This window comes from Hyperolius riggenbachi, chromosome 4 (genome assembly GCF_040937935.1).
Source record: "Hyperolius riggenbachi isolate aHypRig1 chromosome 4, aHypRig1.pri, whole genome shotgun sequence".
Taxonomy (NCBI): Eukaryota; Metazoa; Chordata; class Amphibia; order Anura; family Hyperoliidae; genus Hyperolius; species Hyperolius riggenbachi.
The window spans coordinates 332681084-332698254 of NC_090649.1; the positions used below are offsets into that span (position 1 = coordinate 332681084).

The following is a 17171-nucleotide window of genomic DNA, read 5'->3' on the forward strand; positions in this document are numbered from 1 at the left end:
GCTGGGCTGCTCCGAACGGCGGCTATATAAATATTTACCTTTCCCAGCTCCAGTGCAGAACGGCTCTCAGCTCGGATCAGGTGGAAATAGCCAATCCCAGTCAGGTCCGCTCTACTGCGCAGGTGCAAGTCGCCTGCACAGTAGAGCAGATCCGAGCCGAGAGCCACTACTGCACCTGCACTGGAGCCGGGGAAGGTAAATAGACAAATTGTCGGCTGTGGCTGCGGAGGGGCCTAGAGAGACCACCACGGGACTGAGGAGGACAAGGGAAGCCTCAATTGGATCCAGAAGCTCCCCCCTCCCGAGGTACGGTAAGTATCCACCAGAGGCCTTTTTTTTCAGTACAGAGTCTCTTTGAATGGACAGGCTTTTTTTTTTTTTGTACTAGTGTGTATATCTATATAGCTATATTATATACATATAGTCAACTAGCTGTGTCCCACTGAGGCATGGAATAAATAAGAACTCAGAGGATATCCAGTGGTGAGGCAGGGAATGTGGGCGCCCCATAGCTGGCTGGTAATTTGTGTGCTGCATAGACTGCAATGTTAACTGTGGCTATTGAACTGGAAAAATAAATGTGTGTTTGGGCTGCTTTAGACTTTAAAGCGGTATTGTCACCATAAAAAAATCAAATTTCAACATCAACTGGGCTGTTATGGTTTGTAGTTATCACATACTTTAGGAGCACTGGCCCTAGTGCCAAAGAGTTGAATGCTGGGAGTTATTTTTATCTATAATATATTCCTCCACTTCCATTTATTTCCCTGCCTACCGGTAGCTGCTTATCAGAAAAACACTCTGATTACTTGTGTTTACAAGCAAGGCAGAGGTGACTCAGGATTGGATGTGTAAATAAAAAAAAAAAAAAAAAAAAGACAGTGCAGTTGTTAGTATACACCTCAGTGGGAATGTCTGAAGACTCTGAGAGGAGGGCAGCTAATGAATACGCAATGAGCAAGAGAAGGGAGGGGGGGAAAACAAAAGTCAGGGAGGATATGATGTCAGCATTAGCTTGGCAAGATGGCCACTGCCTAGAATAGGATTTTTTTGCTTTTCCTTTGTAAAATTCACAGGAATAATTACGTGAATAGCACAATACATCTTTTATGTAAGTAGAACTAGTATTTATCTACTTATATATGTGTTTTTTTATTACTAGGTTAGCATGGGTGTCGCTTGTTCTTTAAGAAGAATTACTCTTCAGTCTTTCAGACTAAAATAATCAATTTCACCAGAAGCCACCATTTCACCCAACAGCTGTCAGTCTACATTTGTTTGACATTCCACTTGCTGGTTATTCTTTTTCCTGATTCTACCTATTAGTGTTGAATACACAAATGCTAAAAAAGGGTCCATTCCTTAAAAAGTGCAGGAGGGGGATGTTTGCACAAGTACCTTAGAATGACACTGTAGTATTGAAAACAGAACTTCATGTATTGCCAAGAATATACTGTAGTATTCTCCAGCCCTTAAGTGATCAAGAGGCACAGTAAGGAGAGTGCTGAATGAAAGGGTGACATGATGAGGATTCATCAAAAACATCTCTCCACGTCTCAGTAACAAGGCCATAGTGTGTAAAACAGGAACAATTATTTTAGACAGCAGTAAACGATCTTTGCAAGCTTCATAGCCAAGAGTCTGGAAGAAATGTGAAAAATATAATAAAAAAAATGCAAACATGCAATCTTTTTCAAATGCAAACATATTTTATTAGAACAAAAACGTAGTTGCAAATATATTAAGAATAAGAGTTATTGAGAAGTGTATTTCTACAATTCCCAAAAGAAATATTGTATTATATTATCGCTAAAAAAACAACTTTCTCCAATGTCAAAAAATGAAGATTCATGTAAAACAAACATTTTTAAACAGGGTAAATATGTAGAGTTTGCCCTTTGGCCCTAGGATCAGTTTCTGGAGAATCAGTAACTATGGTGCATGGTTATAAAGGCCTGGGTTTGTTAACCTCCTTGCTGGTTATCCCGAGCTCAGCTCGGGGTAACCTGCACAGGATTTCTCAGGCCCCGCTGGGCCGATTTGCATAATTTTTTTTATTGCACGCAGCTAGCACTTTGCTACCTCGCCACTACCCGCTGCGCCCCCCCCCCCCCAGACCCCTTGCGCAGCCTGGCCAATCCGTGCCAGGCAGCGCTGAGGGGTGGATCGGGAATCCCTCTGACGTCCATGACGTCATCCCGCCCAGTCGCCATGGCGACCGGGGAAGCACAGCAGGAAACCCCGTTCTGAACGGGATTTCCTGCGTACTCTGATCGCCGGAGGCGATCGGAGTGGGTGGGGGGATGCCGCTGCTCAGCGGCTATCATGTAGCGAGCCCTGGGCTCGCTACATGATTTAAAAAAAAAAAAAAAAAGTACTGCGCTGCCCCCTTGCCGCAGGAATTGGACCGGCGAGGGGGTTAATAAGTCTAGCTTAATACATTCACAACTACTGTACTTTTTGACTATAATCACAATTATAAACTAATTACAAAAAAACAAAAACAAATTTTGGTACTTATCCGTTAGCCGGGGCGCATCCGGCAGGTGGCGCTAATTACTATTCCCCCTCCAGGCCGACATGGATAGTAGGGAAAGATGTAACTCTGGTGGAGTTTTGTCGCCACCTAGAGGATGCGCCCGGCTAACGGATAAGTACCCAAATTTTACCTCCTCGTTTTTTCCCCAGTGTCAGCAGCTCTTTTTTTTCACCAACTTTATTTTTTCATACAATATAAAAAGTGACAGAAAAGATTTTCTGTCGCTTTATACTCAAACCACCCCACCACAAGCACTGCTATGTGGCACCTTGGACATGCGGAAAGCTGCATTGTTTTTTTTTTTCTCTAACATTTAACACCTGGGAAAACCCAGCCCATAGACTAGGATTTAAAAATAAAATATGCTTATACAGTACATGTTTTACTATAAATCCTAACCTAGTGATGTTAAATAATGATGTGAAAGGGGCTTAAAGGATACGTCCAGGCAGACAAAAAAAATTTTAAATCCACTTACCTGGGGCTTCCTCCAGCTGTCCTGTGCCCTCGCCGCAGGTCGGCTTCTTGTGCGCTCTAGCGCACGGGTCACAAGGTCTGGCTGACGTCATCAGGACGGAACTGTGCAGGCGAAAAATCGCTGCACAAAATGATTTTGTGAACGTTTTGCATTTTTCCTATACCTTCCATTGAGGCAGAATTGCCTCAGATGTGAACTCCCTTAGTGTGAACGAGCCCTCTTTTTATGGCAATTTATAATTGACTCTACTAAGCTGACCAGGTCTCTGTTGTATTATTTAGTGTTCGTACTGATAGTTAGCAGCTTCTCTGGATTTTGAATTAAACTAGTCAAGAATGATCAAGGTTTTTCTTTCTGCATTTATACTACTTATTTTAATCTTGAACACCTGGGCTAATCTAATGATTGGCAGCAGGTTCTTACACTTCTGTGTAATAGTTTCTGTTGGGAATATCGGAAAAGCTGTGTATTGTAATTACAAACACAAGGTAAGCAAGTGGAAATGTTTGCTATTAATCTTTGCAATGTTTACAGCTGGACTAAGGAGATTGCATTTTCTCAACAAAAGCTGAATTTCTTTTGTCACTGTTGGCCTATTTGCATTGTGTTCTTCCACCTATTATGCTACAGGAAAATGACTGATCTGAATATTTTCTAAATTGCCATGGGCAAATGTTTAAAGAGAAACCGTAACCAAGAATTGAACTTCATCCCAATCAGCAGCTGATACCCCCTTTCCCATTAGAAATCTTTTCCTTTTCACAAGTGGATCATCAAGGGGCTTTGTATGGCTGATATTGTTGTGAAACCCCTCCAACAGTGTGATGTCAGGACCATGGTTATGACATCACACTGTGGGAGCCTTGTTGCATTGTAGGAAATAACATCTGTTTACAGCGGTTTACAACTGCCAAAAAAAAGCAAGCCGTAAAAATGTCACCATGTGATAAATGTTATAATGTAAATCAGGAAGAGGAAAGATTTTACAATGGGCACTGACTAAATCATTTATACATAATTATTGCAAAAATGAAGCACTTTTTTTATTACATTATTTTCACTGGAGTTCCTCTTTAACAACTGCATAATTTTAAAAGGAAAATTTTTAGTGGCTTTTCTGTAAAGCTTTGCTTTCTTTATTTCAATAAGAACTCTGTTAAACTTACCACAAGTGCTGTCATAATCTGAGAGGCTGTAAACCAGAACACCTTTCCCTTGTCTTCTGTTAATGAACTATTAAGTAGCAGTTTGATTATTGTAATGGCAGCAAATATTTCCTGCAATAGATTACATAATAAATGTATCTGATGGAACACTTTTAATGTGCATTTAAAAAAAAATCTACTGAGTTTCTTTTTTGCATATTATACATAGAATATTTAACGCACATACATACACACATATATATATTTAAATACATGGACGCAAATACTGTATAACATACACACAGCACAAGGAGAAAGGAACATGGGTGGCTCTGTACTGCGCATGTGCGAGTGCGCTCACGCATGTGCAGTATGGAGCTGCCCATTTCCGGAAGCACTCAGACACACACACCCAGTGACTGAGATCTATAGGCACACACTTTTACTAGTACTGTTGTTCAAATCCAAGTTTCCTTCTTTGTAAAACCGGATAATGCCATACAAAGCAGTTCAGCACCATTACAAGTGGAGTCATGGGATTGTGTTCTACGTGACTCCCGAGGCTTGGAAGGAGGAAGCATTGGAGTCACGTGACGTGTAACGTGGAATGCAATTCAGTGACTATCCGCTCGTCATGGTGCTGACCTGCTGTGTATGGGATTATCCAGATTTCCGAATAAGAATGACCTGGATTCCAACCACAGCACTGCTTCTATACCTCCTTCTAAACCAGTCCACTTACATTAGATTATGTCAGTTTCTGACTTCTCATCCTCAAAAATGTATGAGGTTGAGAACATCTATTTTTTTAATTTACAAGAAAACAGTTGTACATTTTGGTAAAGCAAATAAAGAGTTAAATAATTGCTAACCTTATTCCTGTTTTGCCAAAGGTTGGCGACTTTAAGTCCTTGTAGTGTAGACTGCAAAACAGTGTTAAAATCTTCACTGCTTAAATGCTCTATCAACTGCTTAAATAAGTGTTTTAGATCTATTTCTACACTTTCGATGACTTCTTTATTGATCCAGGGACCTAAGACAAGAAAATAAACATTAATTTGAAATAGATTTACGGAAGCCCATGGGCAGCAGTAAGTGCATATATAAAAAGTTACACCTCGCTTTAATTCAAAATCTTAATCTCGGTTTGAGTACTCTTAAAGTAATCCTGAGACATAGGAACAAAATGGCTTACTTGGAGCTTCATACAGCCCCCCGTAGTCTGTGTCCTCTGCGCTGCGCATGCGTTGTCCCGGCCTTGTGCCTTCTTGATTGGAGCATTCTGCGCATAAGCAGTTCATATAGACATGTAACTGCGCATGTGCAGTACACTCCCGACCATGAGAGCTTGATCGTAGAGGCACATGGCTGGAACAGTACATGCTCTAGAAGCCCGCAACTGCACTTCAATTTGGCTGACAGCTAAAACTATTATAATTGTGTAGAGAAAAGGGATAAAAGTCTTCAGAGTCAATGGCAGAGACTAATCTACATTTACCATATGACTGATCAATAGTTACCACAAATGTTTAGTTGTAGCTATTCCTGTTGCTGGATAATTTGGATATTTTTTTTTTTCAATAAAGAGAAATACATTTTTTGTATAAGCAAAATCTACCACTTTGTGATGACATGTCAAGCAGTGGAATCCTTAAAGAAACCCCTGTAATGAGAGAGACATGGAAGCCCTATTTCCTTTTTTTTTTTTCTTTACGGCCTTGCTTGGCACGCGTGTGTGTGTGTGTGTGTGTGTGTGTGTGTGCGCACGCGCGCAAGCGTGCGTGCGTGCGTTTTCTGAGGGAATTTTTTCTTTACTAAGAAAAGTTGAATTTAATGCCATTTTCGCAAGGAAGATTGGACATAAATGCAAAAATTACACTTTTTTTTCATGTTTCACACTTGTGCAACAGTTAAAAACACATCAAAATATATTTGGTTCATCCTGATTAAAATTATACCATACATGCCATATTTCATCCCTAGGGCACATAGTTTGTGGACCCCAATGCTGTACAGATATTGCTAGGCAACAGCATAGCGATTTATCAATACAGCGTTGGGTTCCCCAAACTGTTGCCCTTGTAATCATATCCGATCACTACGGGCGGCAGCCATTATCATGAATTTTAAGGCCAAGTATAGGTGACACAAGGGGTTAATTAGGTAAGTGTCAAAAGTTAACTACAGGGGAGGAAAAAACACTTTATTAATTGAACTACCTGCCCATGACTTTGGAAACTACTGTACTCTGAAAAATGTTGAGATAAAAATCCTCATCATTTTTATATCACAGAAAATGGAATATGGAACACAACTTACCTGCAAACAATTTCTTCACAGAACTAAATATGGTTGTGAGAAGAATTTGATGGGGGTTGCAGATTTCATCCACAGGAATACATACTGCCAAATGTTGAAAGGCAGCTTTCAGGAATGCAGTTTGCTTTTCAGCATAAGGAAGTTCTCTTAGTATTTGAGAGCAGAAACTTCGGTACAGTTCAGTTCTCTGGCCCCTCACTCCGTCTTTGCAACTCAGCTCAGCTTCAAGAAGAGTCGTCATACAGGATACAAGGAATGAAGGTAAAAGCTGAGATGGGGTACTGACTTTCAAGAAGTGTTCAACAACTGCATTCATGTTCACAACGGACTGCTGAAGCAAATCACAAAAGTTTGCGGTCCTCTGAACATCTGCAAATTGGTCTCTGATACAAGAAGTTAAAACTCGGCACAAGCTATTGAGCACAGCAATGAGCAACTGACCCACATAAGAGTTCCAGTCTCTGCTATCAGGATTTGTGAAATACTGAAAAACAAACTCTGCAAACTTTTCTAGATTGAGGAGACGACTCTGTTTTCGCTCCATGATCAATGCAAACAAAGTGTCAAAAAATGACTGTATAACTGAAACAAATTCTGACCAGTAATGTGTATTCTCCCCTTCACCAGGGAACTCCATATGAGCTTGCTGAAGAGAGATCATGACTGTTTTTAGAAGATCACTAGCAAAAATAAGCTTGAATAAAGATTTTGAATGTTTCCCATTCATAAGGTGCATCATAAGTCTGTAACAAGTACATGCTAAATGAAGACTCCTGAGAGAGGTTGAACATGCAATGGACAGCAGCAGCAAAAAGCAGCGACACTGATCGGAGGCTGTCAGGCTATCAGGTTTTAATTCAAAAATAAATTCTATTACATTGATTAGACTGATTACTTCTGAATCACCTAAATCAACAAAGCGTTTTTCTTCCATCAATGATAATATGCTTTGTACAACATTCTCCAAATTTGTCACGCATACAGAGGATTTAGACGATGAAGAATCTGCCGTGAGAGTGGCAGTTATTCTTGCTCCTTTACTGTAGGATGTCAAAAAATCTTCATGCCAAAGCAAGTCTCTATCGGAGAGAAGACCACAAATTTGAGCTAAAACGTTTTTTTCCTTCAAAACCTTTGCACACTTGCCAATAATACTGGTTACTAATGCACACTGCAAAACCGGCAGCTCAGGAAAATGATCACTTTTCAGTAAAGCCAATGAAATCTCTCCAAAAGAAACTGATCTGTCTTTGTTAGCTTGTTTCTTTGAGTACGATGCAGGGCACTTGGTTTCCACTATAATATCTGTTATATTATTGACATCGTCCACTGATATGTATGGAAGGATAATTATGAGATTTGATGCAACAAGGTGCCAATGAGCCACATGGAAAGAATTTGTATCAACTATGTTATTATTTCCACTCCAAGGCGTGTGATTGTTGGACTCTGGAAGATTAGTAACACGATGAACAATTAGAGAAGCAGCCTCATAAAGACTTTGCTGAATGGATTTAGTTGGGATATCAACATGTATTAGAATGTATTTAATTTTCTGAATGCAAAGCAATTCCAGGTAGAACACGCTAACTAGATTTGATCTCAAGCAGTGTTTATAAATTTTGCGCCAACAATCTTTATCTTCACAAAATATTGAAAAATCCCAACCCTCCACTGAGGTTTCCAAATGGAGGGAGAGATCGCCAATCTGTGACACATATTTACTGCAATTTAGTTTAGTCACAACATTCACTTCTACCCATGTATAGAGGAACAAGAGAGCTGCATCACAAAGCTTCTGAAGCCAAGCCAAAGGCATCTTGGCTGCACTATGCTGCTTTATAAGGTTTAAGGAAGGTAGGATTAGCTCATCCATCATTTGTTTCATGAGACTGTGGAACCTTACTAAAACAGGTACTGGAGTATTATTGTCTAAACTCTTCATATTAAACAAAACACAATTCAAGATAGAGCTAAGGGTGACCAATTTCAAACAAACACTTGAGTCCTTCTTGATATCTGCAAGGAGAACAGAGCCACATTTTTCCAAAATCATGGCCCAGGCATCCAAAATCTGATTAGGTGGAAGCTGGACAAGCTGGTCTGCAAGTTTCTCATCTAGCCCCGATGTAAGAACTGGCTGCCTTAATTCTTCAGATTCAGGATGGCATATCACAGCCAAAAGTTCTTGAAACAGTTTTGGAAACTGACGAAGTTTAACGTATGTCTGTAAAAGGCTTGATATTAAAGATTCCTGTGCTTTCCGAACACGCATATCTGATATGTGAGCATCAACCCATGCACAGGATAACAAGTCATACAAGACTGGTTCAACAATAAGATGATTTAATAATAATAAATTATTGAAGCACCGGAACCAGGATGGTGAGGAAATACAGGGGTTACTCACCAGTGTGCCTGCTATCTCACAGAAGAACTTGTACTGAACCTGCTGATGCCTTATGCGGTCCTCAGCAACATTGTAAATGTCATGATTCAGGACAAGAGTCAACATCTGTTCTAGTGCAAGAAGACCCATAGAGCAGCTTGAAGATGATAATTCTCTGCCTTCTGCTTTGAGGGGGATAGCAGCTTGAAGGCACTGAAATAGCTTGGTAAACATGAAAAAACAGAATGTTTGCTTTCCATCCTTGCAGTAGGAGTCCAAAAATAATTTATAAATAAGAGGAACTGAATTGGCGATTACTGAAGGAAGAGTTTCAGGGTCACATAATCCAGTATCTTGCAGTTTTGCAAGGATGGACGACACAGGTGTCAGAAGTATTTTATGTAATATTTTTTTCTTCAATGATCGGTCTCCCTCAGGTTCTAGTTCTTCTTTATAAGAAGCCAGGAGTTCTGGCTGGAAAAGAGCACTATGAAGAAGAAGCTCTATGTTGCTACGGATGTCTTTAAGCAGCTGGTGGTGCACATGACTGTCATCATTCTTATTCCAAACATGGGAGTTTAAGGCATTCCTTAACAGCAAGCATGGCTGAAAAAGTTCTTCCACTACATGTGTAAATACTCTGCTTGGATTACTCTGTTGTCTCTGTACCTGAATATACTGGGTAAAACACACATCAAGGACAGTCAAAATGTTAAGTGTGATGGTTTGTTCAGAAGCCAAGCAATGACAAGCTAATATGCACAGCTTGCTTAATAAGTCTACCATCAGTTCATATTTAGTTGTGTAGACAAATGCAAGAGATGGGGTCGAAATAATAGTTTTACAGCAGCTCAAGACAGTAGAAATGCCAGTTGGAGGACTTTGTTGCATAGGTGGCAATGTTATGAAATTGTTCAGAACCTAAAATGAAGAAAAATGTGTGTAAATATGATGAACCATAAAACTGAGGTAAACAACAACTGACGAACTATAATATTAAAGTGGACACAATGAAATGAGAAGTAAAATAAGAACAGATAAAAGCATTGGCATTAAAGAAAGACTGAAGTCTCTCAACATACAGGTTTTTATTTTAAAAATCTCTTTAATATCAATGCCCTAACTGAAACGCCGCATACCCGCAGCTGCACACTAACTAAATCACCCCAAACTCCCCGGGGTACATTGCGGGGAGCGATTCCGTGAAGAGGCAGAGTTTTGGGCTGTAGCTCTGCCTCTACACGCGTCCATCTGCACGGATCGCCGCCTCCGCCCGCCCCGCCCTCTCAGTCTTCTTTTACTGAGAGGAGCGGGGGAGAGGTGGAGATATGCGCGGATTGACGTGCATGGAGGCAGAGCTAAAGCCCAAAACTCTGCTTCCACGGGCAACAAAATCCATGACCAAGCAAGTCGTGGATTTTTGCCGGGGAGTTTGGGGTGATTTAATTAGTGTTCAGCCAGTTAGGGCATTGATGTTAAAGAGATTTTTAAAATAAAAACCTGTATTTTGAGAGACTTCAGAGTCTCTTTAATGCTTTTTATAAAGGCAACAAAGCATCTCTTTTACAAAATAAATTAAAGAAATCTCCCTTAAAGGAGAATCTATATGGAAAAAAAATGCTCCTGGGGGTACTCACCTCAGGAGGGGGAAGCGCAGAAGTGTATTTCTAAAATACGCTTCTGTACATGCGCAACCTGGAAAACTTGCGGCTGTCATTTTAAAACATGCGCATCCCCATAGAAACACATGACTTCCGGTCCACCGCCGCAGAGGTCGCACAGTAGCACTAGCGTTAGGCAGCGGTAAAATGCCAAACTGCACCGGCATGAAAGCCCCTTAGTACCAGTAAAATTGCTGGGAGCTGCCTGCGCAAATTTACTTGAAGGTCTTGCATCAGGCCCTAGGGTTTTTTTTTTTATTTCAATCAATTTTCACTTAAGAGCTTTTTTTTTTTTAACTACATGGTGATGCCAAACTGAACAGTTCCTTTTGACTAATATGGAAGTTGAAGTTGACTAAGAAGTTTAAATGCCCAATTGCGCAATTCATTCTCAGCACTGCACAGTATTACCGCACAGGCGCATAATGCTCCTGACAACGGGAGTGCGACAAAGGAGCGAGCGTAGCCGGACTGCGCCGACTGGCCCCAACTGAAAAACCCTCAGGGGCCGAACCATAGAGGATCCAGGCGGTGCAAGAGGACAACAAGGAAGCAATTGGCTTTCTGGAGCAGGCTGGAGGAAGCCCCAGGTATGTATAATTTATTCTCTCCAGACCATCTCAGGTACACTTTAACCACTTAAAGGAGTTATCAGGCATATTCAAAGAAAATAAGTGCTACTTACCCGGGGCTTCCTCCAGCCCCAAGCTCCCAGCAGCTCTCCCTGCAGCCCCGTCCCGCTCCCCGGCGATGACGTCAGGGCGACCTCCAGGTCGGCCTGTACTGCGCCTGCGCGAGCGGCGCTGTCAATCACTGACTCGTGGGCCGGAGCAGGCGCAGTAGTTCTGCGCCTGCGCAGTCCGCTTCGGCCCACGTGGCGGTGATTGACAGCGCCGCTTGCGCAGTACAGGCCGACCTGGAGGTCGCCCTGACGTCATCGTCAGGGACCGGGATGGAGCGGCGGCAAAAGGCTGACTGCAGAGCTGCAGCGAGGGACATGCGGGAGCCTGGAGCTGGAGGAAGCCCCGGGTAAGTAGCACTCATTTTCTTTGAATATGCCTGATAACTCCTATAAGGACTGCAGTCTTAAAACCCCTTAACCTGCTGGGCGGTTTGAGTATGCACAGCCGCACGGCTGCGCATAGTTTTTTTTACACCTAATTTTTTTTTTAATCATGTAGCTAGCCTAGCGCTAGCTACATGATACCCCCCTCTCTTCCGATTCTCACCCACCCTTTCCGATCGCTGCCGGCGCCTGTGCCCGTCAGGAAATCCCGTTCTGAACGGGATATCCTTGAGGGCTTTCCTCGTCGCCATGGCGACGAACGGAATGACGTCATCACGTCATAGGAAGTCCCGATCCACCCCTCAGCGCTGCCTGGCACTATTATGTGGCGGATTGGCGGAGAAACACGCAGCTAGCAAAGTGCTAGCTGCGTGTTTCAAATAAGGAAAAAAAAAATTCAAATCAGCCCAGCAGGGCCTGAGCGGTGGCCTCCGGCGTCTCTGGACGAGCCAAGCTCGTCCAAAACATTGAGGTTAAGGACCAGACACTTTTTTTTCCTACTTTTTGGTGCTATTTGATTGCTGCTGTTATTTTTAGTTTTTATTAGATCAAAAAAGACATGAATTTTGTCACAAAAATGATTTTTTTTTAACTTTCTGTGCTGACATTTTTCAAATAAAGTAACATTTCTATATACATTTTTGTCTAAATTTATTGTGCTACATGTCTTTGATTAAAAAAAAAAAATCCAATAAGTGTATATTTAATGGTTTGGGTAAAAGTTATAGCGTTTACAAACTACGGTGCAAAAAGTGAATTTTCCCATTTTGAAGCATCTCTGACTTTTCTGAGCACCTGTCATGTTTCATGAGGTGCTAGAATTCCAGGATAGTATAAATACCCCCCAAATGACCCCATTTTGGAAAGAAGACATCCCAAAGTATTCACTAAGAGGCATGGCGAGTTCATAGAAGATTTTATTTTTTGTCACAAGTTTGTGGAAAGTGACACTTTGTGACAAAAAAAAAAGTTTCCATTTCTTCTAACTTGCGACAAAAAAAAAAAAAATGAAATCTGCCACAGACTCACTATGCTCCTCTCTGAATACCTTGAAGTGTCTACTTTCCAAAATGGGGTCATTTGTGGGGTGTATTTACTGTCCTGGCATTTTGGGGGTGCTAAATTGTAAGCACCCCTGCAAAGCCTAAAGGTGCTCATAGGACTTTGGGCCCCTTTAGCGCACCTAGGCTGAAAATAAGTGTCACACGTGGTATCGCCGTACTCAGGAGAAGTAGTATAATGTGTTTTGGGGTGTATTTTTACACATACCCATGCTGGGTGGGAGAAATATCTCTGCAAATGAGATTTTTTTTTTTTTTACACACAATTGTCCATTTACAGAGATATTTCTCCCACCCAGCATGGGTATGTGTAAAAATACACCCCAAAAAACATTATACTACTACTCCTGAGTGCGGCGATACCACATGTGACACTTTTTTGCAGCCTAGGTGCGTTAAGGGGCCCAACGTCCTAGGAGTACCTTTAGGATTTTACAGGTCATTTTGAGGCATTTGGTTCCTAGACCACTCCTCACGGTTTAGGGCCCCTAAAATGCTAGGGCAGTATAGGAACCCCACAAGTGACCCCATTTTAGAAAGAAGACACACCAAGGTATTCCGTTAGGAGTATGATGAATTCATAGAAGATTTTATTTTTTGTCACAAGTTAGCAGAAATTGATTTTTATTGTCTTTTTTTTTTTCACAAAGTGTCATTTTCCACTAATTTGTGACAAAAATTAAAATCTTCTATGAACTCACCATACACCTAACAGAATACCTTGGGGTGTCTTCTTTCTAAAATGGTCACGTGAAACGCGTTGTCTACAGTATAACCGTTATTTTAATAAAGACTCCTTTTTCTATCTACGCGAGTCTTCTTTGGAGACTCCTTATCGTATTATTTTATTTTTTATGAGTAAAATTATCTAGTTGTTGCCACAACATACTTTTGGGCGCCTCCACCGACGTGCTTCACTTGTGCTAGGGGGTGACAGGAGGTGATTGATGGCTGTCTCAGGGTGTGATTAGAGAGGGGAATAGATGCAAGCAGTGCACTGGGGAGGTGATCAGGTGGGGTCTGAAGGCGATCTGAGGGTGTGGGCGGGTAATTGGGTGCCTGCAAGGGCATATTAGGGTCTGATCTGATGGGTAAGAGTGACAGGGGGTGATTGATGGGTGATTAGAGGGGAGAACAGATGTAAATAATGCACTGGGGAGGTGATCAGGGGTGGTCTGAGGGCGATCTGAGGGTGTGGGCGGGTGTATGGGTGCCCGCAAGGGGCAAATTAGGATCTGATCTGATGGGTAGCAGTGACAGGGGGTGATTGATGGGTGATCAGTGGGTGATCAGAGGGGAGAACAGATGTAAATAATGCACTGGGGAGGTGATCTGAGGGAGAGTCTGCAGGCGATCTGAGGGTGTGGGCGGGTGATCAGGTGCCCGCAAGGGGCAGGTTAGGGTCTGATCTGACAGGTGGTGATTGATGGGTGATTGACAGGTGATCAGTGGGTGATTACAGGGGAGAATAGATGTATACAGTACACGGGGGGGGGGGGGGGGAGGGGTGATCAGGAGCCCCCAGGGAGCAGTTTAGGACCTAATCTAAAATATAGCATTGACAGATAGTGACAGGTAGTGATTGATGGGTGATTGGGTGTAAACAGTGGTCTGAGGGGGTGATCGGGGGGAGGGGGTCTGAGGGGTGCTGTGGGTGATCAGGGGGCAGGATCAGTGTGCTTGGGTGTTTACTAGAAGGGCTGCCTCCTGCCCTGATGGTCCCTCGATCACTGGGACCACCAGGACAGGAGGCAGCCTGTATAATACACTTTGTTAGCTTAACAAAGTGTATTATACACTTTGTATGGGGCAGATCAGGGGTTAACAACCCACCGGCGTCGCTAATTGGCCGGTGGGTTGACGTCGCGGGTGGGTGGAGCCTAATGAGATGCGCGCGATCGCCGGCTACTCAGTCCCCCAGGTACTGCCGCCGATCAGCGTTACGCGGTCCTGGGGGTGCCACTTTGCCGACGCCCACAGGTAAAGGAGAAAAAAAGAAAAACGACAGATGAAAAACAGAATACAGAATAATTTTTTTTTTTTTTTTTTAACGAAATAAAGTATTCTATTTGTTTTGTTTTTTTTACATTATGTAGATAAAGGGTCAAAAGTGACCCTCTATACCTATTTATTGGGAGGATGCAGGAAATCTGGTGGTCTAAAGGGGGCTACTAGATTCCAAAATAATCACTCCCAGGACATATGCACCCCCACCTTCTCCTGGTCACCAGAGGTGAGTAAGAGCCCCTTGTCAATGATATGGGCAAGAGCTCTGTAGAGGAGGGGAAGGCTTTGTCACCCCTCTTTTACAAATCCCCCATATCATATCTCTGCGCAAGTTGACCAGGCTATACAAGCCTGCATGGGTGACTAAGGGTTAAGGAAATCTTAAAAAAGGGGAGGGGCCACTCCGTTAAAAAAAAAAAAAACGATTATAACCCCTATATCATGGACAAGGGGCTCTTACCCACTTTTGTTGCCCAGGAGGAGGTGCATTTGTCCTGGGGGTCTTGTCTTATGTCTGGAAGCCTTCTTTTATAAGGGGACCCGCAGATATCCTGCCCCCTCCAGGTAAATAGGTATAGAAGGTCACTATGAACCCTATACCTTAGGTTTTTAAGGTTAAAATAAATAGAAGAATAAACTTTATTAGGAAAAAAATAATACTACCATGTTCTTGTTTTTCATCTGTCACCTTACCGTTAATACCACAGGAGGCGCACCATCATTAACCCATTAGCACAGCATATGTTGCTATGGTAATGCACGTGGAGGGTAAATGGAAACTTTACTAGAGAATAGTTAAAAAAAAAAAAAAAGTTTCTCAACAACAATAAGGCTACGTTCACAGAGGCTGTTGCATGCCCTGTGACAGCAGGATTGCAATGGTTTGGGACAGCGGTGCCGCACAGTATGCTCGCGTTGTGTCGGGTACAGTCGCGTTGTGTCGGGTACAGTAAAGCACACAATAAAAAATGTTTCACTTGTACTGCATGCAATGCGTTATGACGACGCAATCCATTATACCCGCCACACTGTGAACTTTACTGCATTGCAGTGCAATTAGCCACGTTCAGAAGTGGCCGTTACACCGAACCAGTGTGAATTGGCCTAAAAGACAGCAATTATCCATATAGACTGATCCACCCTGGTGGATTAGTTTGGATGAGAATTGGTGTTAGTCGTTCATACCAAATGATGACAAACAATCGCTCCATTCAAAGTTCTCATGTGTGGCAAATTTCCCACTACTAGGCCCTTATTTTCACACTTCTGCTAACTATCCAAAACAGCAATCCGTTGTTGTGCCATCGTTTAATTCAAATGTGCTCAGACGTCACTTGCTTGTCGCTAATGATCGGGGATCGCTAGTTTTATAATGACAGCCATTGAGCATGTGTAAGGGCCATAACAGTGCACATTGGTAGAATATTAAATTATCAATATCTGGAAGAAAATTATCTTTTACTTAATCGACCACAAATCTATTAGCATATGTACATCTTGTGGTAGGAGAGTAAAGTTGGCCATCCATCTCTCGACTTGGCGGCCAATCACCCATCCGATTCGATAATTATTATCGAATCAGATGAAAATTGGTGCCGCCAAGATCATGTCCAATCGATGATGCAACCAATTTTGGGGGCAAAATCGGTCACATGTATTGATCAAACATACTGCAAAGTATTGGGACGAGTGATGGAACCCCTGATGCTGTTCCCCCTAGTTAATAAATGTGCCCCCCATGTGTGCATTACCTGTCTTGTCACCCACTGCAAGGTGCCCATCTGTCTTCGGAATTCCGCTCCTCCATACACGCCACCAGTGTATAGCGCCACGTGCTATATGCCAGCAATAATGGAAGAGCGGGATTACAAAAACTGACAGGCATTGCGTGGTGGCCGACATAGGACGGGTAATGTATAAATGCACACATGGGGGGCACATTTATACAATAGGAAGGCAGCGGCAAGGCAGCATACTCTGTCAATTCCCGAGAATTTACATGATGAAATCGATTGGGAATTGGCCTGCGGTGTATGGATGGAATGTAATCAGATTCGATCAGAGAGAAATTTGTCTCTTGGTCGAATCTGCTCATCATCGCTTTACTTTGGGCAGAACCAAATCTGCACAGGACAAAAGATTTGGAAACTAATGGTTAATAATGTGATGGCTATCAATCATTAGGCTTCCTAATCTGAAATGCCTGGAGACACTGGCACTAAATTGTGACTCTGGCGGGGGTGCAGTGTTTCTACTTCCTGATGCATGGAAGCAGATATATCGTTAACAGCCTGTGCTTGGAAATGAGCTTATCTGCCATCGCTGCATCTCTGCCATGGCAGTCAGAGGACCCAGGGAACAGCCAACTTACAATTGATGATTAGACACTAATGAGGGGGGAAATAGACAGGCTAAGCTCTCTAAATACATACAATGTGCATTTCTCTATGTTATCCTGCTGTCCTGTGCAAGAAGTCAGGTCCACTTAAACTAGCAATAGGGGATG

General features: G+C 42.5%; 1 protein-coding gene across 4 annotated transcripts in view; it reads right to left on the bottom strand.

Annotated features, from left to right (window-relative positions):
- The window catches only part of URB2 (URB2 ribosome biogenesis homolog), a 46820-nt gene that overhangs the window by 14255 nt on the left and 15394 nt on the right, over nucleotides 1-17171 (bottom strand). For all 4 annotated transcript variants that reach the window (XM_068231830.1, XM_068231828.1, XM_068231829.1 and 1 more), the window contains 4 exons: nucleotides 6482-9791; nucleotides 5035-5195; nucleotides 4184-4294; nucleotides 1399-1641 (listed from right to left, as the gene is read on the bottom strand). In XM_068231830.1, the coding sequence (XP_068087931.1) occupies nucleotides 1399-1641; nucleotides 4184-4294; nucleotides 5035-5195; nucleotides 6482-9791 (3825 nt within the window). The remainder of the gene's footprint in view (nucleotides 1-1398; nucleotides 1642-4183; nucleotides 4295-5034; nucleotides 5196-6481; nucleotides 9792-17171) is intronic.